This window comes from Giraffa tippelskirchi, chromosome 10 (genome assembly GCF_054371585.1).
Source record: "Giraffa tippelskirchi isolate mGirTip1 chromosome 10, T2T-mGirTip1v1.2.pri, whole genome shotgun sequence".
Classification (NCBI taxonomy): domain Eukaryota; kingdom Metazoa; phylum Chordata; class Mammalia; order Artiodactyla; family Giraffidae; genus Giraffa; species Giraffa tippelskirchi.
Window position 1 is genome coordinate 89,523,767 of NC_137284.1, and position 26,068 is coordinate 89,549,834.

At 36.5% G+C, this 26,068-nt stretch overlaps 1 protein-coding gene across 40 annotated transcripts in view; it reads right to left on the bottom strand.

Annotated features, from left to right (window-relative positions):
- PHTF2 (putative homeodomain transcription factor 2) overlaps positions 1–26,068 on the bottom strand; it is a 199,719-nt gene that overhangs the window by 135,125 nt on the left and 38,526 nt on the right. For 31 of the 40 annotated variants that reach the window (XR_014067191.1, XR_014067193.1, XR_014067192.1 and 28 more), the window contains one exon: positions 22,418–22,497. Coding sequence is in view for 21 of the 40 variants with exons in the window: in XM_081535746.1 (XP_081391872.1) it covers positions 22,418–22,462 (45 nt within the window). In the remaining 19 variants the exon portion in view is untranslated. Of the gene's footprint in view, positions 1–4,111; positions 4,273–5,183; positions 5,388–22,417; positions 22,498–26,068 lie in introns of those variants that run through there. The other 9 variants (XM_081535747.1, XM_081535736.1, XM_081535735.1 and 6 more) reach the window with 2 other exon arrangements.

The window sequence follows — 26,068 nt, forward strand, 5'->3', positions numbered from 1 at the left end:
AACCAAAAAAAGCACATGAATAGGATAATTCTATAGATGGTTTACTGCATCAGACTCTAGATTACAATCATAATACCAAAATAATAAACTAAAAGAAACAACAAAGCAAATTAAGTCACCAAGAGATAGCACTTCACATCCACCAGAATGTCTCTAATTAAAAAGACATCAGGCAACTTCCCTGGTGGTCCAGAGGTTAAGACTCCACACTTCCACTGCAGGGGCCACAGGATAGATCCCAGAGGGGAAACTAAGATGCCACAGGCAGCATGGCCAAAAAAAAAGAAAAGATAGGCAATACCAGATGCTGGCAAGGATGGGGAGAAATTAAAATCCTCATACAATGCTTGTGGGAATGTAAAATGAAGAAGCCACTTTGAAAACAGTTTTGACCTGGTAATTCCACTCCTAGTTATTATTCTCAGAAAAATGAAAACGTATGTCCATATGAAGATGCATATGTGAATGTTTATACCTGCACCATTCATAATAGTCAAAAAGTGTAAACAATCCAGATGTCCACCAATGGTAAATAAACAAAACATGGCACAGCTATACAATGGTATTCTACTCAGCAATAAAAAGGAATGGAGTACTCACATACGCTACAACAGGAGTGAAACTCATAAACAGCACATTAAGAAAAGAAGTCAGACACAAAAGACCACTCTTGTATCATTCTGTTTACATGAAATGTACAGAAAAGGCAAATCTATGATATAAAAAGTAGATCAGTGGTTGTGTGCTGGTGGGGGTGGAAATGAGGAGTGACTACAAATGTTGTTGTTCACTCACTAAGTCCTGCCTCACTCTTTGCAACTCCATGGACAGCAGCATGTCAGGCTTCCCTGTCTACAAATAAGCAATACATTTTGGGGGTTAATGATCAAAATATTCTGAAATCAGATTGTGGTGATGGCTATACACTTACAACAGTGAGTTTTATTGCATTTAAGCTACACGTCAATAAAAGCTGTTTTGTAAAAAGGAATAGCTATGTTTCTGCAAAATTTCTTTAACTAAAATAACATAACAAGCATTTAAAGGGAAAATGCATATAAATAGATATAGATATAGATATATATAGGTAGATATGTCTATAATTAAAAAGACATTGGGCAACTTCCCTGGTGGTCCAGGGATTAAGACTCTGCACTTAAGATTAAGACTCTGAACTTCCACTGCAGGCAATTTCAGGATTTCTCTGAAAATATGTGTAAGAAACTTGAGATTATTAAATATGTAATTTTTGCTTGGATAATCAGATAATTGCTATTAAAGTAAATAACAGTGAGCTTTTGTTTTTTCTTAAGCAGGGCTTTAGAGACAGGAGATCTGGACAAGCCAAGTTCTGCCATTTACTCAGCAAGTAGAGCACTCAGTGAGTAGAGCAAAAATGAAAAACACCTCTGAACTTGTTTCCTCAGTGACATTTTTGAAATTTGACAGTGCAGCACTTAATATATATCAGGCATTTAAGTTTCATTTTAATGCCAGCTAGGTCTAGCGTTACACAAATATATACAACTGGAGAAAATCTGCTGTAACTGGATTCCATCAAAATGCCCTCTCTAGAATTTTTGGATCAACACTGAAATAAAAGAATGAGTTATTTACTCCATGACATAATATTTTAAACATAATAGAAAGCTGATTTAGTTTCTGATTTTGACATCTATGGCACTATGGTATGAACTTGTAAATAGGGATGACAAGTTATTCAGTTCAGTTCAGTCGGTCAGTTGTGTGCGACTCTTTGCGACCCCATGAACCGCAGCATGCCAGGCGTCTCTGTCCATCATCAACTTCCAGAGTCCACCCAAACCCATGTCCATCGAATCGGTGATGCCATCCAACCATCTCATCCTTCGCCATCCCCTTCTCCTGCTCTCAATCTTTCCCAGCATCAGGGTCTTTGCCAATGAGTCAGCTCTTGGCATCAGGTGGCCAAAGTACTGGAATTTCAGCTTCAACACCAGTCCTTCCAATGAACACCCAGGACTGATCTCCTTTAGGATGGATTGGTTGGATCTCCTTGTAGTCCAAGGGACTCTCAAGAGTCTTCTCCAACACCACAGTTCAAAAGCATCAATTCTTTGGCGCTCAGCTTTCTTTCTAGTCCAGCTCTCACATCCATACATGACCACTGGAAAAACCATAGCCTTGACTAGATGGACCTCTGTTGACAAAGTAATGTCTCTGCATTTTAGTATGTTGTCTAGGTTGGTTATAACTTTCCTTCCAAGGAGTAAGCATCTTTTAATTTCATGGCTGCAATCACCATCTGCAGTGATTTTGGAGCCCAGAAAAATAAAGTCAGCCACTGTTTCCACTGTTTCCCCATCTATTTGCCATGAAGTGATGGGACCGGATGCCATGATCTTAGTTTTCTGAATGTTGAGCTTTAAGCCAACTTTTTCACCCTCCTCTTTCACTTTCATCAAGAGGCTCTTCAGTTCTTCACTTTCTGCCACAAGGGTGAACAATCATATTAACAGCAATTTAAGGTTTGAAGAAATTCAATGCTCACAATTAACTTAGACAATAAGCAAATCTTAAACTGAAGTATTTATAGGAAAATCTAGTTTTTGCAGCTTTCAATTTTTGATTTGTTCAACCTATCAAAAACATGTCAGAACACTTCCCTAAGCATCACAGGTAAAAAAAAAAAATGTTAAAAGTCAATTTTTCAAAGAACAAAAGCATCAGGAAATGGACTCAAACACTGAGAAACAAAGCAAATCTGAGTAACTGTATCTGAGCATTCTTCCATGTACTCTAAGAATTTCTCAGCTTCTTATTTCTCAATGGTCTGTACTCCTGTGTAGTCATTTTTTAAATTAATTATTTATTTTATTATTCTTGTCTCCACTTGGTCTCTGTTGCTGTGCAGACTTTGTCTAGTTGCAGTGAGCTGAGGACACAGTTGTGAGGCAGAAGAATGCAAGCATTCTCTTTGCAGTGGCCTCCTTTTTGCGTAGCATGAGCTTTAGGGCTTGCAACGCTTCAGCACTTGTGGCGCATGGGCTCAGTAGTTGTAATTCTCAGGCTGTAAAGCACAGGATCAGTAGTTGTGGCCCATGACTTAGCTGCTCTGTGGCATGTGAGATCTTCTCTGACCATGAATAGAACCCATGTCTTCTGCACTGGCGGGTGGATTCTTTACCACTGAGACACCAGGGAAGCCCCTGTGTAGTCATTTCTGCTTAAGGGCAAATGAGGATTCTCTCTTTCACAGAAACTTCTAATAAACAGCCAAGTAAATGAAAAAGGAACCTTGTGCTACATAGACGTTAACCTAGGATACCATACATTTTCATCTGATATTTTTTAACATCTAATGCTATTAGATTGCAGTTTGTTGACAACAGTATTTGCTTTACTCTGTCTCCAATTAGCTTTCAGGAAAAGAATCCTTCTATACATAGACATGGAAGAAATTTCTAAAAAAACAAACAAAAAAAAAAAACCTAGTTCTATTTAAGACCAATTTAAGATATTGCCTTGTTTACAAAGAGAAATTAGATAATTTCTACTCACTGTAAAATTATTTGCTTTATTTATTTTTAAAGCAGGGGACACATAATTAAAATCCTAGACTTAAACTGCAGCCTTATCAGTTACTAACTCTATGACTTCACTCAAATCAGTTTGACCTCCTGGTGTTTTCTCATTTATTGCAGTAGACAGACATTTCTGAAGAAATTCCCTTTTTTTAAAAAAAGCAAAAGAAATCTCTCCCCCAATCCTTCCATTCAGGAAATCACGTACTAATAACATCAGTATCAGGAGTTTTGTCTGAAAAACAGAAAACTTGAAAGTAAAAGTAGAAAAAGTATTGGTGTTGAGTCATGTTCATTGAAAATAATCTTTATATTACCCAAGATGTCAATAAGAGGTGGTCTATCTTTAAAATTTGTTATTTACCAAGTGCCAGACACAATTTCCACATACTAATTTAATGAATCCTCACAATTCTATGAAGTAGATACTATTGCTGTCCCTAGTTTATAGTTACAACAAGTTAAGTTGTACAAAATTTCACAGTAAGTAGCAGAATATAGGAATTCAAATCCAGATGGACTGGCTCTACAACTGAGGTCTTACTCACCAGTAATTTCATTCACATCCTTACACAAACCACCTTATGTTCTTCTGCCTTGGCTCTGATCACTAAGAGGTATCTGAGAAGGGTGGTATTTAACCCCTAATCATTGTCAGATACTCTGCTGACTCTCCACGGCTGCCTTGCCAGCTGGGAAGCTGTCAGGCCTATTAAGAAAGCAAATGAGAATATACAAAACTCTTCCGGAAGTACAATTTACTCAGTTCTAAAAATATGCAAAATACTTAATATTATTAGTAACCACAGGATAACCATAAGGATTAAATGTGCTAAATCATATTGAGATAACAACAGTAACAGACACGTAAGAGCTCAATAAATGTTAGCTATTATGTTATTTTGATAAATTACCTAATGTTCCCTTTCCTTAATAACACATCATGAGACAAGGAAGGAAGGTATATATGCCTTTTTTGCATTCTTTTAATGTTTATCACAGGATACACTCTGATTTATTACTTGAAAACATAACCCTGACTAAATGATGCATACATATTATGAATCAAGACTACAGCACCTTCTTTGTTTACATATTTCCAACAGTTAATTATAAATAGCATAAAAAGCTGCATCATATTTATAAAGCAATTAAAATGCCGAGTATTAAAATATCTTGGTTATTTAAGTACGTTTGCATTTTAGAAAATACCTAACATATTGCTGCCAAGAATTCAATTATTTGTAATTAAAAATGAGATGATGAAACAGATCTAAGTTATTCAAAATCAAACACATTAAAGTGTTTAGTTTCCTTCCACTTACCTATATAAGATACAATTAATGTGGAGAAAAAGTTAAGATAAATTGCCCCTGGGTGCTTAGTCCAGATTCCCCAGAATTAGAATCTAAGGGACCTGGACCACTATTATTATTGGTTAAGAAAAGGTTTGCTTTAATTCAAGAATCCAGGTGGCTACAAAATTGCTACTAAGAGTGACTACAGGAACGCCTTTAGAAAACAGACTGTTTTATCTTCCCTATTTAGAATTAGGAAAAACTTTGCAGAGGAAGGAATGAACTGTTTATCTAAATAGTAAGACTATGCTAAATTACTAACCTTTGTCAAGTGCTTTGTAAAGAATTTGTAATCTTAGGCTGTACAAGGGCTTCCCTGATAGCTCAGTAGGTAAAGAATCCTCCTGCAGTAATGCAGGGGACCCCAGTTCAGTTCCTGGGTTGGGAAGATCCGCAGGAGAAGGGACAGGCTACCCGCTCCAGTATTCTTGGGCTTCTCTTCTGGCTCAGCTGGTAAAGAATCAGCCTGCAATACAGGAGACCTGGGTTTGACCCCTGGATTGGGAAGATCCGCTGGAGAAGGGAAAGGCTATACCCACTCCAGTATACTAGGCTATACATACTGGTGCTATATATATTCTTATACTGATGAGACAACTGAGGGTGTCTGAAAGTTCTGCATCTAGTGTTTCAGGAAAGAAATTCAAGTCCTGACTTACAACAACATGGCTCTCCCACTGCACTGCACTCTTTTATATAATTTGGCCAGCATTTTCCTCACTATGTTCCACAGATACTTGGGGGTGGGGGGTGGGGGTGGGGAAATTAAACAAATTGAAAAATTAAACATGTTTCTTCTATTTTTCTTACAGCAGTAACACTACACATAAACTATGAAATCCTATAATAAAGTTGTTAACCTCTATTTAACTCAATATTTCCCAAACTTATTTGACCATAAAAATACATCTATTCTAATAATACCTATTAACATCATACAGAAAACACTTGGGGAATGTTACTATAAGCTAAAGTATTATGTTTAATACTTAATGTAACAGATATTCAGCATACAGAGACTATTTCGTATTTACTACTAAATCAATCAAATTACTCAAAGTAAGTGTCTGCCTTGGTATATCGCACATCATAGGCACTCAATATAATAAAGAACTACATAAACCAAAAGTTTAATATAAGTATTGTCTTCTGAAAGCACTGTTATCAAAGCAGAAAAATTTACCAAGCACTAAATAAAAAGTAAAGCACTGAAATAAACAATGGAGATACAAAGATAACGATTCCTTCCCTTACAGATTATCGGGGGAATTAATTATACCGCAAGTCAATCTGTGGTAAGTGCTAGAATAACAAAATACCACTGTAACACAAAGGCAGAAAAATAACTGAATTTATACAAATACTACTAGTCATGCAGGCAGGAGGAGAGGATGAGATGGTTGGATGGTATCACTGACTCAATGGACATGAGTTTGAGTAAGCTTCGGGAGTTGGTAATGGACAGGGAAGCCTGGCGTGCTGCAGTCCATGGGGTCGCAAAGAGTCAGACACAACTGAGCGAGTGAACTGACTGACCAGTCAGGCCAAAGAGACTCAAAAGCCAACCTGAATAATCTCCTATTGACAACACAACATTCTGAGCATCAATAACTGCAACAGGGTGAAACATATCAAGTATCTTTAAAGCCAAGAGTTCACAACGATAATTAAAAACAAAGAATGATGTTGACTTCTGGACGGTGGTAGGTAACTATCACGTTAGTTTGTAAAGTTGTAAAAAAAAAATAAAAAGAAAGAAAGAAAGAATCAAGAAAATAAAAATTACCATATTCTTGCCTTACAGATAGCATGCATAAATTTCCTATATGAGCATTGGCAGGGAACAGATAATCCAGTCTCCATGGGATTATGAAAGATGTCCTTCAGGGGAAGATCCTAGTTTTACCTATTAAGGATCAACTGAGTTAGTTTACAAGGGGGAAAAAAAAAAACCAACGAAGTGGGCACCTCAAGCAGTAAGGTGAAAAACAGTATGGGGAGATGGTCAAGTTTTATTTGTTGGAGAGGTGGAATTAATTCAGTGAGAGCTGAAGACTGGAAGAGGTTAGAGAGGTAACTGAAATTAATTTTTTTTTAAATCCTTATGGTTTGTGAAGAAATGTGAGTTTATACGATATGTGAGAAGTCTTTCAAGAGTGTTATTAAATATGTAAGTCCTAAGACCAAATTTCATATAAGATAAATCACTCTGGTGGCTGTAAGGAAGAAATATTTAACTGGAACAAGAATTAAGAAACAATGAAGGCAGGAAGATTATAGCAAATCTGAGAAATATTTAGGAAATACAAGTAGTAACAGAATGGTGACTGAAAGAACAAATTTACGTGAGTTCCCATAGTGCTTCTAGAATAATTTTCTTGTAGCACTTATATAATCGTTTTTTGTTTGAATTTTGGTTCTCCCATGATGCAGAGTTGTTGTAAGGTAGTACTCAGTGCCTAATACATAATAGGTCCATCATAAATGCTATTTAAATGTAGATGGGTGCAAATTCTAACAGGACATTATTTCTGGAGAGAGAGGGGGAAGTCCTCATTTTTTTTTTTAAAAGGCTTTAATTCTGAAAGTCAAACTGAACTGATAAAACTTAAATGTATTGAGTTTTCCCTGTATGAAGTCAATGTTATGAGGCTTCACTAACAATTTTTCCTAGTTTTCTACCAATAAATAAAAATGAACCACGTAAAGTGTTGTGGCCACAAACCAGTAATTAAAAATTACTTTTTAATTAAAAAATCCTTCTACCATTTTGATATTGGAAAAATAATACCTCATTCTATGATTCCCCAAAACTCTAATAAAGAATTAAATTTTAATAAGGCTACCTTTGGCTTTCCAGGTGGTGCTAGTGGTAAAGAACCTACTTGCCAGTGCAGGAGATGTAAGAGACAAAAGTTCAATCCCTGGGTTGGGAAGATCCCCTGAAGGAGGAAAAGGCAACCCACTCCAGTATTCTTGCCTGGAGAATTCCATGGATAGAGGAGCCTGGCAAGATACGGTCCACGGGATCACACAGAATCTGACACTGAGTGCTACCTTACTTGCTTTTATATACTGTCTTTTACCTGTTTACAGTTATGCACCAACCCACTTCTTCACTAGATAAACCAGATAAACAAACTAGATAAATAAACTGGATAAACCAGAACTCTCTGTCTGTAATTCTAATCCCATCATAGGGGGAGAAGGGAAAAGACACCAAACACAAAAAGCAAACAAAAGCAACATTCATTTTAAATGACCAAGTGTATCTCCTAGTAAGGCTATTAATTTGGGGCAAAAATTCAAATAGGAAATTTTTAGGCAATATATCCTCTCCAGCTTTTTATTTTTGTGAATCAATCCTTGGTATTGAACTAACGGCCTTCTTTTGAATAAACTCCATGTGCCATTTGGCAAATGGCAATTTAGTTTATAAGTTACCCTGCTAAATAGCATTTATAAATGTCATTCTTTGTGAACTATAAACACACAGCAGTTTAACACCAGTGTTTTAGATACTTCAGGCCTTGTAAAAGCTGGTACATTTGCCTAATTTTAGGCTGTCAATGGCAACCTACCAATTTATTTCACCACTCTGTCTGTTACCATGGTTAAAGATAAACTGACTGCAAGATATTTGGAATATAACTTGACTAACATTTCTATTTTAAATCTATTCATCAGAAAATGAAAAAGATTAGAGACTAGTTTTCCAGTATATCATAAAATATTAATATTTTTCTTCCCAACTCCCTACAGGTATAAGCTTTAATCACTGAAAAACTTAAACTCTCTTCAAATAACATTGTTTCCTAGATTTCCTCATAATCTGTGTAAACTACTTTAATTTTTAGGCACTGTATCTCCAGCAACTGCTGTAGGCAAATGAATATTTTCTTTTAAAGGAATAAATATTTTACCTACCCCCCCCACAAAAAAAGTTATAAGCAAATAAGAGAACTGCAGTATTTCAAAGAAGTTATGTACTTTGTAGATATTCCTAGTTCTGACATACCAGAATACTTGCAAAACAAAACCAAAAACCTTCTATCACCAAATACTCAACTTCTAAAGAGGACAAACATAAAATATTAAGCAATTGCGTGTTTATGTATTCACAATATCTGAACACAGGGAAAGATACTTCAAAAACTTTAATAATAATAATTTCCTATTAATACTGTTTTTGTGAACTTAGTACTTTAATACTAAGGAGGACTGACTATGGATCCCCTTGGAGTGTGTAAACATTACCATGTAGCAGCCCAGAAGGACTTTGCTAGGAAACAGTGCAAGGTATTTTTTTTTTTTTTTCATTTTTTTTCCATTCGCTTCATCCATGGGAGCTGACTCTACTATTTCAAGTAAGTACAGGTAAAGCTTGCTCAAAAAGTGAAATTCAGTAATTCATAGTATGGTTGACATCTGTCTAGACTGGGTAAAGACAAACACATAAATAAAAGCAAGACCTCGCTGAGTTCTCTTATCTCTGTGTCTCAGTTTCCCCATCAGTGAAATAAAGATACTAAAAAGTTTAATTTCTAAGTTATCTTTTTCCCTCTCTACATTTCTGATTCCTTAGAAACAAGGTTCTAACACAAGGCAACCTCAAAGAGTGACAGCCTCAGGCAAAAAAAAAAAAAAAAACAGAAAGAAGTTAGGGTTTCTGAGTCACTGAAAAAGCTGTCGGCAAAATCAGCTCACTAGAGTACTTGAATTTTTCCCCCCGAGGAGAAACTTCCTTGAACCTTCCCTCACGTTTTGCTTCAGAGCAGTCTTCCTTCAGTATCTACAGGGGATTGGTCCCAGTTCCGTACAAAAAGGGCATAATATTTGCATTTAACCTATGTAAATCCTCTCCTTTACTTTAAATCATCTCTAGATTGCTTACAATAACTAATACAATGGAAAATGCTATGTAAGTTGTTGCTGGTGCTTGGTAAAATCATATCTTGCTTTTTGGAACTTTCTGAATCTTTTTTGTTCCTGAACATCTTTGACCTGAGTTTGGCTGAACTTGTGGATGAACAATCTGGGGATATGGAGAGCCCTGTGCAATTAATTTACCTACAATTTTACTAACTGATTAAATAAATGAGGATAAGGCCAAAGAAGTGAAAATTTATGAGAAAAGAGCACAGGTAAACTACAATGTATTATAGACCAAATCACAATGAACACAATTAAATCCCAATTAACAGTAACCACAATTCAGGAAAATATTAGAAAGTGATCATGTCTATACCATTTGCAGTAAAAGAATTTTTGGAAAAAGTCAATTTTTTAAAAACAAGCTTGGCTATTTGAAGAGATGTATCAGAAAATGTATCAAATAGTATGGTTCTTTCTTCACAGTTACTATGTAAAATCAGGCTGTATTAAACTTAAGAAATTATCCTATTCCATCCACTTTTTAATGCATCATTTGTTTTGTTCCTTCCTAAAATACCTCTCCTTAATCATGAAAAAAAGTATTTCAAATTATCTCGGATAAAGAATGACATTTCACGAGAAAAAGAAAAAAGTGAAACTATTTATTCTAGAAATTAAAGCAAAGAGCGAAGGAGAGAGCAACTAAATGCAAATACAGAGCTATCAAAAATACAAAAGAAAACTGCTCCCTTCTTTTGACGATGTCTTTCTATTTTAACAGATATAGAAATGTCCAATTTAAAACTATTAACCAAAACCTTTAATTAATAACAACATTCCATTATTCTCAAGAGGGAACAGAAGAGAAAGTACAGAAAGAGTGAAGAAGCCAACGTGAAGTTGAAGGCATGGACTGGAACGATACATCTACAAGCCAAAGAAGATCAAGGACTGTGTTTGCACAGAAGTTACAGGAGAGGCATGGGACAGTTTCTCCCCTAGAGCCTCCCGACAGAAGGAACCAACCATACTGATACTGATTTTGAACTGCTGGCCACCTGAACCATGGGAAAAATACAATTCTGTGGTTTTAAGCCATCCAGTTTGTGGTCATTTATTATGAAAGTCCTAGAAATCATATACAACTTCTTATAGTATCTTGATAGAGCCACCAAGTTAATCCATTTCATTATCACAGTAAATCAAACGATGAAAATATATAATATGGAAGCACTCTGAAAAATAGATGCTACTTAAATATGTGGCAGTGCTAAGCACCTTCATTATCATCATCATTCAATCATTCATGTTAAATCAATACCTATGTATATTAATTCACTTTTTTTAAAAAAAAGGTCACACCCTTTCAAACACTCTCACAAAAGAAATTACCTTAAAAAAGCCCTGAATATCCATGTAAAGTGCAGACAGTAAACCATGTTCCTATAGGGGTCAGAAAGGTGATAAAAATGAGAGGTGAGGTAGGTCCAAGTGCACATATATTCACCATGAGGACTGTAGCAAACTGGACAGTATATTCCCTAAGTTCAGATTTGTATCTGAAATATTCTGCTCTTTCAATGTTGACTTGATTTTTAAAAATTTATCCAACTAAGCCAAAAACATCTGCAAGTCCTGCACGGCGTTATGATTCTCCAGGTTTCTCCATTCAATGTAAACAAAGCACTGAGCCCAGTGTTTGACACCCAGTAAATCCACAAGAAGCACTAGGTATTGTTATAATAATGGTTTATTATCACCGCTGACCTTTGAGTACTTCCAGTAGAAGGGCAGAGGCAGAAGCCAGACTGCAGCAACTCGAGGACAGATGGCTAAAGAGGCAATAAAGACAATGGACTGTAAGGAGATCAAATCAGTAAACCCTAAAGGAAATCAGTCCTTAATATTCACTGGAAGGACTGACACTGAAGCTGAAACTCCAATACCATGGCCACCTGATGCAAAGAACTGCCTCACTGGAAAAGATCCTGATGCTGGGAAAGACTAAAGGCAGGAGGAGGAGAAGGGGATGACAGAGGATGAGATGGTTGGATGGCATCACCGACTCGATGGACATGAGTTTGAGCAAGCTCTAGGAGTTGGTGATGGACAGGGAAGCCTGGTGTGCTGCAGTCCATGGGGTCACAAAGAGTCAGACACGACTGAACGACTGAACTGAACTGAAAGACAATGGCATAGTCCTTTCTAATTGGAAGCCAAGAACAGTAAGAGGGATGAGCGAGGACAGAAGCTGGAAGGGGAGTTGGGGAACATAAAACATTCTTTATTAATAATCTACAGATTAAATGAAGCTTTTTTAAAAAAAGTTCAAATTCAACAGATGAATTTTACAAAAGTTTCTTCAGTGTGTTTTTCAAAGCAACCTTAGTACATGAGAAGAGTGGCCTGAAAGCCAGCAGACTTGAGTTTTGGTTTTATCATTAATTCATGACTACGATCAAGTTATTAGATCTACAGGCATCAGGTTTCTTATCGGTAAAGCAAAAAGTTTAACAGGAACTAGATGATCTCTAAAGTCAAATTATTTTGACTACTGCATAGTTTCTTTCTTCCTTGTAAATAAAATTCAAACTCAAATTATTTACCTTAGAAGCACCCAAACTGGAGAGACTGTGAGAGTGGAAAATTTCAAGAATTTCACGACCAAAATACGGGAGAAAGGTCCTAAGTGAAAAGGTAAATATTTCAGTAACTAAACTAACCAATCTATTTCTACTAGGAAAAATTTTTATTTTTGGCAAGAAAGTGACTTTGAAAAGGAAATGGTGGAAAAAATGAGCAGTGACTGAAGCAAAGAAAGTAGAGGTTTATAAATTGCACTTAATCATGTCTCTGTTGTATGAGTGTTAAATATGAACTAAATACCCACTGTTGTAATACTGGGTATCGGAAGACTGACATTTCAGGTTTCTTATTTACAAATAAGAATCTTTTTAGCCTCATAATAATTTTTAGAACCCATGAAATAAAGCACTCTGAAATAAGTTAGGGGAACTTCCTCTGATCAGTGCATAAATATGAAGTAATAATAACAGAAATAACTCTCATTCATTGAAGGCTTACCTGTGAAGAGCACTTTGCTAACACTTCACATATGTCATCAATTAATCCTCAAGTAAATATAAAGGACATGACTGAAGCAACTTAGCACGCAAGTATGCAAATATAAAGGACAATGTTTATATATATATCATGGAAGTGAAATTCAGAGACAAAACTTATCCAGAATCATACATGCTTTCAAGAACAAGGATTCAAAATCTTTTGCCAACCCCAAAACCTGTGTTCTGGTTACCATGAAGACATACTGCCTCATAACACTGGTCAAAAGGGTCAGGCTGTGACTAAAAGGGAGCCTGAAGGTTTTGTAAAGCTAGTAACATTCTCTTTCTTGATCTGAGTCCTATTTTGTAAACAGCAAACAGTCCTGAACACAAGCAGTTGCTCAGTTTGTAAACATATATATAAATATATAATATATATAATAAATTATAATCTGTGTGGTTCTGAGTATGTATCATACCTCAATAAAATTTATATATTCTCTATACATTAGTTGGGACTCTTTTACAAGTAACAGTCCAATTTGAACTAGCTTCAACAAAAAGGGGAAACATCAGCTAAACAATTCAAGGGTCAGGGCTGAAGCTAATCTCAGGGTGGAGTGAATTGACCACTGCATAGCCTAGTTTCTTTCTTCTTTGTAAATAAAATTCAAACTCAAATCATTTTTTTAAGAGTGATACTGCATATTTACTGAACAATTCACAAACCAGTAATAAAAACCTTTTTAAAAACTGTATTTAAAGTTCATTTACTGCTTCACAACCCTTTCAGGCACACAGAGGAAGCATTAATCTCCTCAGATTAGAAGAAATTGAGGCTCAGACAGATTAGGTAACACACTCAATATTATAAGCTAACCAATGTCACAAAATCTAATACAAATGCTCTTTAAGCCACATCATACTATAAGGCACAGTAGTTTAAAAATTACGTTAAAGATTTAATGATTCCTGTAAGAATATGGTTCAAGAAAAAAAAACTTAAAAGAGAAAATGTGATAAATCCATTGGTCTGAGGCTCAGGACTTCTATTTTGGTAGATGTTAATCTTGTATCTACTGCTATAATCATTCAAAGGAAAAAAAAAGGACTATACAGGAAACCACATACCATCAGAAAGCATTTCTTGGTAATTATTTAGCATGCCTTCAGCTGCAAGGAAATTAAACTTCAAGTAGCTGAAAAAAAATGAGGGGATATTATCTCATACAATAAGAAGTTTCAAAGTAAGACATTTCCAGAGTTAGTTAATTCTGTGACTCAAAAAATCCTGAAAAATTCAGGTTCTTTCCATCTTTCAACTCTGCCTGTTGTCAAGCTCCCCTCTGGGGAGCAAGTTTGCTACAACAGCTTCAGGCAGCAGAGCTTCACCCAAAACGTCCTCCACCTCATTTCATTCATTTATGTTAAATTATATATATATGTATATATACACACACACATATACATATATATATATATATATCACCTAGAAAATGCCTGGTACATAATAAATATTATATAGCTTTTGCTACTATTATTGTTGGGTCTCTTTTTAAGAGACGAAAGATTTTCCCCAGAAGTTTTCATATCTCATCAGTCAGAAACGGAATGTGCCTCTTTCTAAGCCAATCACTGGCAAGGGAAATAAACTTCCATGACTGGCTTAGACTGATCAGGATTCATGCCCTTTGAGACTAGATACATGCTCCCAGGCCACAGTGCTCTATAATGAATTCCCTAACAAAGCAGAGGTTTTTCCAACATGGAAAAAGGTTGGGAATAGTTTTGGTAGGAAGCCCACTGTATTCTAGTCCTCCACACATCCTCCTCAAGGAGCTAAAAGGAGTGTGGAGGCAACTCTGGGCATATTTCTACAGCAAGGGAAGTTTTTTGCATGTACGTGGCAAGAAGAAACAAGTCAGCTCAAGGAAAGCAGGAAAGAAAGAGACAGATAAGACACCTCTGATGAAGCTCTGGTCTTAGAATTCAGTCAACCCTGAGATGCACTTCACCACTTTTCATAGTTTAACTTGAAAGACAAAAAATGTCCCTTGTTTTGCTCAAGATAGGCTGAGTTGGATTTGTCTTACTTGCAAATAACAGCATAGGTTTTTGGAAATGAAAGCTGAGACTTAATACTTCTCAACCATCTATGTGACCCTGGACAAGTTATTGCTCTGAAATGCCTTACATATGTACTTAGTACACACACATACACACACACACAAGTATACACAACTGAACTTTACTAAAATGGTAGAGAATTTAACGTTCTCAACTATCAATAGTTGACAGTAGTTATCAATCAAGTTCATGATACTAAGGCCGGTTTCTCATTTAAACTACTAAATAAATTCCACTATTGGCTCATATTTAAAAGCTATTAAACATAATTCATTCAAATTTTCTTGCTGGCTACTAACTCCATAAAAGCAATGACCAAGATGTATATAGTCCTTCCTCAGTTCTATAAAGTAAGTTCACTATTTTACTATTTCTATACAGTGTCACTGCTGCTGCTGCTGCTAAGTCGCTTCAGTCGTGTCCGACTAGTGCCTCCTTAAAATTTGGAGTTTTATCTGGGCCACTCTGGTCTTACATATTCATTTCCTGAAAACTCATAATATGATCTACATATTTACAACAGAACTCTACAGGTCGTATTTTTTTAAAAGGAATGCCTAGCGTGTCACTTATCTTTGAACTCCTATAAGTTAAGCCCCTATTTAGGATGCCTTCTGAAAGATAAATAATCCCATCTTCTCAGGAACAAGAAAGGAGAAATGTGAAAGAAAAGCACTGTATTATTAAAAAAAAAAAGCCCAATATTAATCAAAAACTATTCTGGTTTCTTCCATTACCGTTCTTGAGGGTTAAATTAGTCTTCCAAATTAAGACTGAAAATTACTGTTTCAACAGGAACTTTCAAATTCATGACTATAGAAGGCTATGACAGTACAAAATGAAGTTTAGAATTAGATACTAGTGAACTTTTAAAATCTCAAAATAAATCATGCACTTTATTAAAAGTTTTTTTAACAAGATATTTACCTAGATCTTCAACACACATTTTAATACTTAAAACCAATTTATTTGTACTTATTTTTCTCCTGGAAATTTCCCATCTGATATTAGAACTCATGTCCACAGCAGTCCATAAATCAAGTAATGGTCTTTGCGGGTAGCTCGTTTTCATTACTCAAAACAAAATTATGAAAATGTCACCATTTTCCAGTAAGAAAGGTGACTCTAAAGTGAGTTATAAACAAAGAAATATTCAAGAAAATGAAGTTGAAATTTCTTGGTTTTTATTTATAGTGATACCTCCTAGTATATAACATGGATAACTACTGAATGACAGACACAAAATCAAAGAATGCTCAAATATTAAAACATTTAAAATCACCTAACCCAGGACTTCTTCATTTGGGGCTTGAATCAGATGTAAAATTTTGTTTGTTCCTTACATACACTTTTCTGGAAACAAGAACTTGGAAACTGGAAATTTCATCACAATTTCAAAGAGATACATGACTGAAAAGAGGTTGTGAATCATTATCTAGTTAATTCAGAGAAATGAGATTCAAAAAATCAAATTATCTGCCCATAGTCAAAAAATCAGGAATATCAAGCTTCAGTACTCAAGCCTTCTTTTTCACTGAAACATGAACACCTCTGAAAGGACTTCTTTTTACTAGGATATATTTAAGAGGAAAACAAATCTGTATGATCTAAGAGCAGTGAAAAGAACTCTCAGGCTGATGATAAAAGAAAATACCAAGATGGCAGGTGACAGGCATGACTTGAGAACAATGCACCAAAGAACACAGAAGGGGGACAGAGGGTTCTAGGAAGGTTATTCCCAAGAAGGAAAAAAAGAAATTGGTAGAATACCTGAATGTGACTGACTATAACAAAAGTTTTTCAGTTCTGTCAGAGACTTTCAAGATCTAGAAAAACCAAGCAAAAAATAAAAACTGTTGTACTGAAAGGAAATATTATCACAGTATATTACATTGTAGGTGATTCCTTATTGATTTTTGACTGTATAATTAGGATTTTATTTTTTTTATGATTTCTCCCCACTAACCCTCCTCCATCGTCCCAATGACTGAAAATCCTGGTTAAATAAGTATTCAGGGCATGGGAATTTAAAACAACTACCTCTGGGAACAGAACTCAGAGGCTGGATAAGGATAGGAAAGGGTACTTACAGGTGCTATTTTTTTGTTTTTTTAATAAGCCTCGAAAGACTAAGTAATGTTTAAAGTATTCCGAAGGCAATGGCACCCCACTCCAGTACTCTTGCCTGGAAAATCCCATGGACAGAGGAGCCTGGTAGGCTACAGTCCATGGGGTCGCTAAGAGTCGGACACGACTGAGCGACTTCACTTTCACTTTTCCCTTTCATGCACTGGAGAAGGAAATGGCAACCCACTCCAGTATTCTTGCCTGGAGAATCCTAGGGATGGCGGAGCCTGATGGGCTGCCGTCTATGGGGTCGCACAGAGTCGGTCACGACCAAAGCGACTTAGCAGCAGCAGCAGCAGCATGTATTCTTCAAGAAAATTGAATTTAAAAGCAAAATAAAACAATCAAGCAGATCAAATCTGGTTAATGGTTCTGGTGATTCTGATATAATATGTGATTACGTTTGCTAGGTATAATTTGTTGTATCTGTTATGGTTGTTCTGGAGAATTTTTTGGTTGCACATATCCAAAGCTTTTGGAGAAGGAAATGGCAACCCACTTACCAGTGTTCTTGCCTGGAGAGTTCCATGAACGGAGGAGCCTGGTGGGCTGTGGTCCGTGGGGTCGCAAAGAGTCGGACACAACTGAGCGACCAACACACATCCAAAGCTGTTAGACCCTCACATAAGAAGGGTGTTACTGTGCTTACTGAATGTGAATATAACATTTCAAACTCTCCGATCTTAAAAGAGGTCAGTTAAGCTAATACATTCTACAAATGATCTTTAGTGACGTTTGAAATGTTTGCACATAAAAACTCGGATAAAATTTTTGATAAGCATTACTCTCATAAGTAAAGAGGTGGCTGTGAAGGCTCGGCACAGAAGCCAGGCGGCTGCGATGGCTCGGCACAGAAGCGTGGCCGAGAGGAGCTAGGCTGGGCAGGGGGCCCGGAGCCGGGGGCGGCGGCCGACAGGGGCTAGGCGGGGTCGGAGGCCAGGGGCCGGGGCAGCAGCGAGAGGAATTACCCAAGGCCCAAGGTAAGAGAAACCCAAGTAAGAAGGTAAGTGTTGCGAGAGGGCATCAGAGGGCAGACACACTGAAACTAAAATTACAGAAAACTAGCTAATCTGATCACACAGAACACAGTCTTGTCTATCTCAATGAAACTAAGCCATGCCGTGTGGGGCCACCCAAGACGGATGGGTCATGGTGGAGAGGTCTGACAGAATGTGGTCCACTGGAGAAGGGCATGGCAAACCACTTCAGTATTCTTGCCTTGAGAACCCCATGAAGAGTATGAAAAGGCAAAAAGATAGGACATTGAAAGATGAACTCCCCAGGTCAGTAGGTGCCCAATATGCTAATGGAGATCAGTGGAGAAATAACTCCAGAAAGAATGATGGGATGGAGCCAAAGCAAAAACGATATCCAACTGTGCATGACTGGTGATAGATGCGAAGTCCAATGCTGTGAAGACCAATATTGCATAGAAACCTGGAATGTTAGGTCCATAAATCAAGGCAAATTGGAAGTGGTCAAACAGGAGATGGCAAGAGTGAACGTCGACATTCTAGGAATCAGTGAACTAAGATGGACTGGAATGGGTGAATTTAACTCAGGTGACCATTATATCTACTACTGTGGGCAAGAATCCCTTAGAAGAAATGGAGTAGCCATCATGGTCAACAAAAGAGTCCGAAATGCAGTACTTGGATGCAATCTCAAAAACGATAGAAGAATCTCTGTTCATTTCGAAGGCAAACCATTCAATATCACGGTAATCCAAGTCTAGGCCCCGACCAGTAACGCTGAAGAAGCTGAAGTTGAACGGTTCTATGAAGACCTACAAGACCTTTTAGGACTAACACCCAAAAAAGATGTCCTTTTCATTATAGGGGACTGGAATGCAAAAGTAAGAAGTCAAGAACCACCTGGCGTAACAGGCAAGTTTGGCCTTGGAGTACAGAACGAAGCAGGGCAAAGGTTAATAGAGTTTTGCCAAGAGAACGCACTGGTAATAGCAAACACCCTATTCCAACAACACAAGAGAAGACTCTACATGTGGACATCACCAGATGGTCAACACCGAAATCAGATTGATTATATTCTTTGCAGCCAAAGATTGAGAAGCTCTATACAGTCAGCAAAAACAAGACCAGGAGCAGACTATGGCTCAGATCATGAACTGCTTATTGCCAAATTCAGACTTAAATTGAAGAAAGTAGGGAAAACCACTAGTCCACTCAGGTATGACCTAGATCAAATCCCTTATGAGTATACAGTGGAAGTGACAAATAGATTTAAAGGACTAGATATGATAGACAGAGTGCCTGATGAACTATGGACAGAGGTTCATGACATCGTACAGGAGACAGGGATCAAGAAAATTCCCACGGAAAAGAAATGCAAAAAAGCAACATGGCTGTCTGATGAGGCCTTACAGATAGCTGGGAAGAGAAGAGAAGCGAAGCAAAGGAGAAAAGGAAAGATATTCCCATCTGAATGCAAAGTTCCAAAGAATAGCAAGGAGAGATAAGAAAGCCTTCCTCAGCGATCAATGCAAAGAAATAGAGGAAAACAACAGATTGGGAAAGACTAGAGATCTCTTCAAGAAAATTAGAGATACCAAGGGAACATTTCATGCAAAGATAGGCTCGATAAAGGACAGAAATGGTATGGACCTAACAGAAGCAGAAGATATTAAGAAGAGGTGGCAAGAATACACAGAAGAACTGTACAAAAAAGATCTTCACGACACAGATAATCACGATGGTGTGATCACTCACCTAGAGCCAGACATCCTGGAATCTGAAGTCAAGTGGGCCTTAGAAAGCATCACTACGAACAAAACTAGTGGAGGTGATGGAATTCCAGTTGAGCTATTTCAAATCCTCAAAGGTGGTGCTGTGAAAGTGCTGCACTCGATATGCCAGCAAATTTGGAAAACTCAGCAGTGGCCACAGGGCTGGAAGAGGTCAGTCTTCATTCCAATCCCAAAGAAAGGCAATGCCAAAGAATGCTCAAACTACCGCACAATTGTACTCATCTCACATGCTAGTAAAGTAATGCTCAAAATTCTCCAAGCCAGGCTTCAGTAATACGTGAACCGTGAACTTCCAGATGTCCAAGCTGGTTTTAGAAAAGGCAGAGGAACCAGAGATCAAATTGCCAACATCTGCTGGATCATTGAAAAAGCAAGAGAGTTCCAGAAAAACATCTATTTCTGCTTTATTGACTATGCCAAAGCCTTTGACTGTGTGGATCACAATAAACTGTGGAAAATTCGGAAAGAGATGGGAATACCAGACCATCTGACCTGTCTCTTGAGAAACCTGTATGCAGGTCAGGAAGCAACAGTTAGAACTGGACATGGAACAACAGACTGGTTCCAAATAGGAAAAGGAGTACGTCAAGGCTGTATACTGTCACCCTGCTTATTTAACTTATATGCAGAGTACATCATGAGAAACGCTGGGCTGGAGGAAGCACAAGCTGGAATCAAGATTGCGGGGAGAAATATCAATAACCTCAGATATGCGGATGACACCACCCTTATGGCAGAAAGTTAAGAAGAACTAAAGAGCCTCTTGATGAAGGTGAAAGAGGAGAGTGAAAAAGTTGGCTTAAAGCTCAACGTTCAGAAAACTAAGATCATGGCATGTGGTCCCATCACTCCATGGGAAATAGATGGGGAAACAGTGTCAGACTTTATTTTTTGGGGCTCCAAAATTACTGCTGATGGTGATTGCAGCCATGAAATTGAAAGACGCTTACTCCTTGGAAGGAAGGTTATGGCCAACCTAGATAGCATATTGAAAAGCAGAGACATTACTTTGCCAACAAAAGTCCATCTAGTCAAGGCTATGGTTTTTCCAGTGGTCATGTATGGATGTGAGAGGTGGACGGTGAAGAAAGCTGAGCGCTGCAGAATTGATGCTTTTGAACTTTGGTGTTGGAGAAGACTCTTGAGAGTCCCTTGGACTGCAAGGAGATCCAATCAATCCATCCTAAAGGAGATCAATCCTGGGTGTTCATTGGAAGGACTGATGTTGAAGCTGAAACTCCAATACTTTGGCCACCTCACGTGAAGGGTTGACTCACTGGAAAAGACCCTAATGCTGGGTAGGACTGGGGGCGGGAGGAGAACGGGATGACAGAGGATGAGATGGTTGGATGGCATCACCAACTCGATGGACATGGGTTTGGGTGGACTCCGGGAGTTGGTGATGGACAGAGAGGCCTGGCGTGCTGCGATTCATGGGGTCGCAAAGAGTCGGACATGACTGAGCGACTGAACTGAACTGAACTGAACTCTCATCAGTAGAAATTAACAGAAAAGCTTTCAAAGATCTATCTGGAAAAACAATTAGCTTTCTTTAAGTTTACTGGAAATTTAAAAGTAACTTTAACACTAACACAGAAACATGAAAGACTGAATAGTGTGATCAACACCAATACTTCCAATCACCACTTCATGAGAAAAATGTGATGCTGGATTATCTATGGTATGTTCTACCCAGAAAGAAATAACATATTCAACAATAGACTGTATTAAGTTTGTCTAATCTTTAAAGTGTGCTAATTACTGCTTATTTACTACTTAATTTTAAAATTGCCTAATTTTCCCATACAAAGGAAAGGCTTTAAATACCTAATTATCCTTTGTTAATAGGGACCTAATGAATAAGGCATAAAAATGTTTTAAATGTGAAAACAAACATAATTCACTACGTAAGTTAAAAATCTAAGATACCACATATTACAACAATACATTTTAAAGAGCATAAACAACACTCTTCAGGAGTGAACAGAAGTATCTCAAAACAAAAAAGGCACTGGAACTTTTACGTTATAAAAAAAACGTTAAATTAGTAAAGCTTATTTTGAAACATATAGGATGACAGAGCTAGTTAAGTAGTTATGACAACTATTCCTAAAATGTCAAAATAAACATTTTAATATTTCAATTTCAAAAACACAGTCTCCAAAGGTTTATTTTAGTGAAAAGATTCAGCTGTTGAATTGTAACTTACAAGAAAGACATTAAAACTATAGTTACACTTGTAAAATAGTTATAAAATTATAACAGCTCTGTTAACCTACCTCTTCTCAAAAGAAATGCAAGAAAAAATGTAATGCTTTCATAAAATGTGAACTGCATTCATAATCCTGGAAATGTGGTTTATAACTGAAAATAATCTCGATACTCTGACAATGTGGAGTAAAAAGCAGAGAAAAATATTTTTAAGCATCACCTTTCTTATTTTAGGTAATAGCTGACACAAATTCATCAAATTTTAAAAATACGCATTTTAAAATAAAAATATTTAAAAGGTAAAAGCTTTGATTGTCAACTTACCTTCTTTTGATACCACACAATAGCATCTGTGACTTTGGACGCCATTTATTCCACTGAAATCACACATTCGTCATTTTAGGCTGTGTAAGAGAGAGAAAAACAAAGGACTTCTTGACTTCCACCTTCTAAAAGGAGACTGAACAACATGCATACATAGCACTCGGGTTACTTGCAGAGCAAGGGGTGTATGACTATACTTATATTACACCCTTTCTCATTACTATTTTAGCAACAGGTTCTCTTAGGTAAACAAAAAATCAGCTGCCATAATAAAAGAAGGATCTTTCTACATGAATAGAACATTTAAAATTTCTTATAAAATAGTTGATTTTTTAAATAAGTCTTTTAAAGAAATGTTTCATTTATAAATTCACATATGATAGGAATCAATCCATTCACTCAGTAACAGATCAGTTGTGTTTTAGGTTTATCTAGGAACTAGCATCAATTACTGCTGCTAATGGATAGCTTGACAGAGAAGTCAAAATTTATAATCACATTTAATTTTCCCTGATACTTGGTAACCCAAAGTTGAACTGAAATCAAATAGCTGGAGAAACCTAATTAATGTATGTTAAATACTAAGTGAATATTAGAGTTAATTACACAGGAATAACTACTATTAAGGACTTTTCCGATATCAGTTTGCTAATATTTAAAAATTCATCACAGACAATTTTATAAGCATCTTCTGGATACTAAACTTAATGTTTCCTTACCCCTAGAGAAAATTAATTCCAGACTGATTCCAGTAACCTCTGAAATAGTTTTCTAGTTTTTAACACCACACTGGCACAGGAGGGTACCTCTAGCAGGTGTTAAGGATGAGCCTAAACAGATTCAAATGCAGATACTGGCCCCAGAATTCATTTTACAAATTGGGATCATCCAAGGCCAAACAGAATCTCAAGGAAATTCTGAGAGTCAAGAGCACCATCCTCAGCTAATCCTGGCACATGCAGATCTGCAACGGCCAAGTTCACCCATAGGAAACAAAACACCAGAGGTTTTATACTCCATATTAGGAGCGTATAATGATTCAAATATAATGACAATAATTACCAGCAAGTTCAAATAGTCAGATCAACTTCTAAAATTTAAGGCAGAATTTATTTACTGCCTGTACTTTTTTTTTTAACTTTAACTGAAATATAGTTGATTTACGACGTTGTGACCGCCTATATTTATGATAGTGTTAGAGGCCAGATTATTTATTACCTTTCCTATCTTTAGTATCTTTAATTGATCAAACTCAAGTAAACCATGTTGTGAAAACCTCATAAATTCCCACATATCATGAAAAGAGGAGCAAAGAGTCAAAAGACAAGGATTCAAATGGCTACAGTAGCTAATATGTAATATTGAAGAGGTCATTCACCTCTATGACCTAGTTTCTTATATTTATAAAATAGGAACAACTGTACCTATCTATCCTCTATAAGATTCTTGTGACTAATATATAATACAATAACATAAAATGCTTTCCAATGTCTAAAACATATAGATGCTCAATTATAATTATTTTATTATTAATTTTATATTTTAAAGTTCCCCAGTTCAGTAACTAGGGAGTATTAATAGTTCATTTTTTTTAAACACGGCAATCAGTTTAAAGAAGGAAAACAAAATTCAATCATTTTTTATTGACATTTAAAATAAAATTCTTGCCTGGGAAATCCCATGGACAGAGGAGCCTGGCAGGCTATAGTCCATGGGGTTCCAAAACAGTCAGACACAACTGAGCAACTAAACACCACCACCACATAATTATCTTAAGAGTGCAACGCCAATTCTCAACTATATACACACCAATTATTTAGAGACTTCAAAGTTCACATCCTCTGAAGTTCCTCAGTCATATGTGACTACCTTCATTTCTCTTACCAAGGTTTTGGGAGGAAGCTTGTCCTTACTAACTTAAAATCTCCCCTTTTTTTTTCCTGGAGGCCTCTGGGAATATTTCATTAATTGTAACCACATTTTGTCCTAGAGGTTTTCCCTTGATTCTGTCAGCAGACTATTCATTACAACATTACACAGTCATTGTAACTGTCTGTTAAGACAAGTGTATGTTTTCCAAACTGGTTTAACTCTCTTCTTCCCTGGCTTCTGTCCCCACCTTACCAAATGCAAATTACAAAAAATGCTACAAAAAGTATGACAATATCAATTTTTCACTTAAATCTCACCCAACCTTTACTGATGAAAATTCCACATTATCTACCAAAATAAAAATCCTTTTTCCTGATGTCCCACAGGTGTAAATAACATGCATTTCATATACAAAATGTGAAAGCATTTTTTTATTCAATCTACTAAATGAGATATTTAATACATTTGAAGAACACTTAAATTGTCACATATAAATAGTACTTTTTTTTTTTTTAAAGAAAAATGCTTCAATGCAAGTTATGAAAACAGTACCTGGTTCAAATAAAATTACGTGAAAAGTATTTTTTAATATGCTTTGGTTTATACCACGCTATCCTTGGAAATAAATTTCAAAAATCAACTATAACATTACACTAAGTATATAAAATGTTCTAAATATTTTAATTATATTCATGTGGATCTACAAAAATAAATTTTCAATTTTGTTTAAAAAAAAACAAAACAAAACACAACCCTTCTTCATGTAAAGGTAAGTTTTGCTCTGCAAACTCATTTAACAGTTTTTCCACTGTGTCAACAACCTTTCAGTGACACTGAGTGGCTCATATCTATTTTTAAAACAGGTTTTACAGCATGCTAAGATGCATTCCTGAATCAGACATCTGACAAAGCATAAAGACACATGAGCATAACAAGAACTAAGTCAACAAACAATTTCATTAATAATGAAGATTGTTTATAAAGCTTTTCCAACTACTTTGATTCTGACTGTCCAGGAAGAGATCTCTTTTATCATGATAGTTCATGATAAATAACTTTATATGCTAAATTATGACACTAAGTTTAATTTACAGAAAAAAGTAGAATATTATATTTATTGAGTACCTTAAACACAGGATTTTAAGAGGATTTTAATTTCTGATCAAATGACCTGATAGAAAGATGGTATTAAGATATAAAAATTATCCAATTTTGAAAAAAGAGCTAACCATAGGCATAACATTCAAATATTGCCGCAGACAGTTACCCTGAGCTAATTCTCTCCTTGAAGCTGCTTTAGTCACCATACCTTGTCAAAGCATCTGAAATAACTCTTTACTATGTCAATGTTATGACCAACCTAGACAGCTTATTAAAGAGCAGAGACGTTACTTTGCCAACAAAGTCCGTCTAGTCAAAGCTATGGTTTTTCCAGTAGTCATGTATGGATGTGAGAGTTGGACTATAAAGAAAGCTGAGTGCTGAAGGATTGATGCTTTTGAACTGTCAAGATTCTTGAGAGTCCCTTGGACAGCAAGGAGGTCCAACCAGTCCATCCTAAAGGAAATCAGTCCTGAATATTCATTGGAAGGACTGATGCTAAAGCTGAAACTCCTGATGCGAAGAGCTGACTCATTTGAAAAGACCCTGATGCTGGGAAAGACTGAAGGTGGGAGGAGAAGGGGACGACAGAGGATGAGATGGTTGGATGGCATCAACAAATCAATGGACATGAGTTTGGGTAAACTCCGGGAGTTGGTGATGGACAGGGAGGCCTGG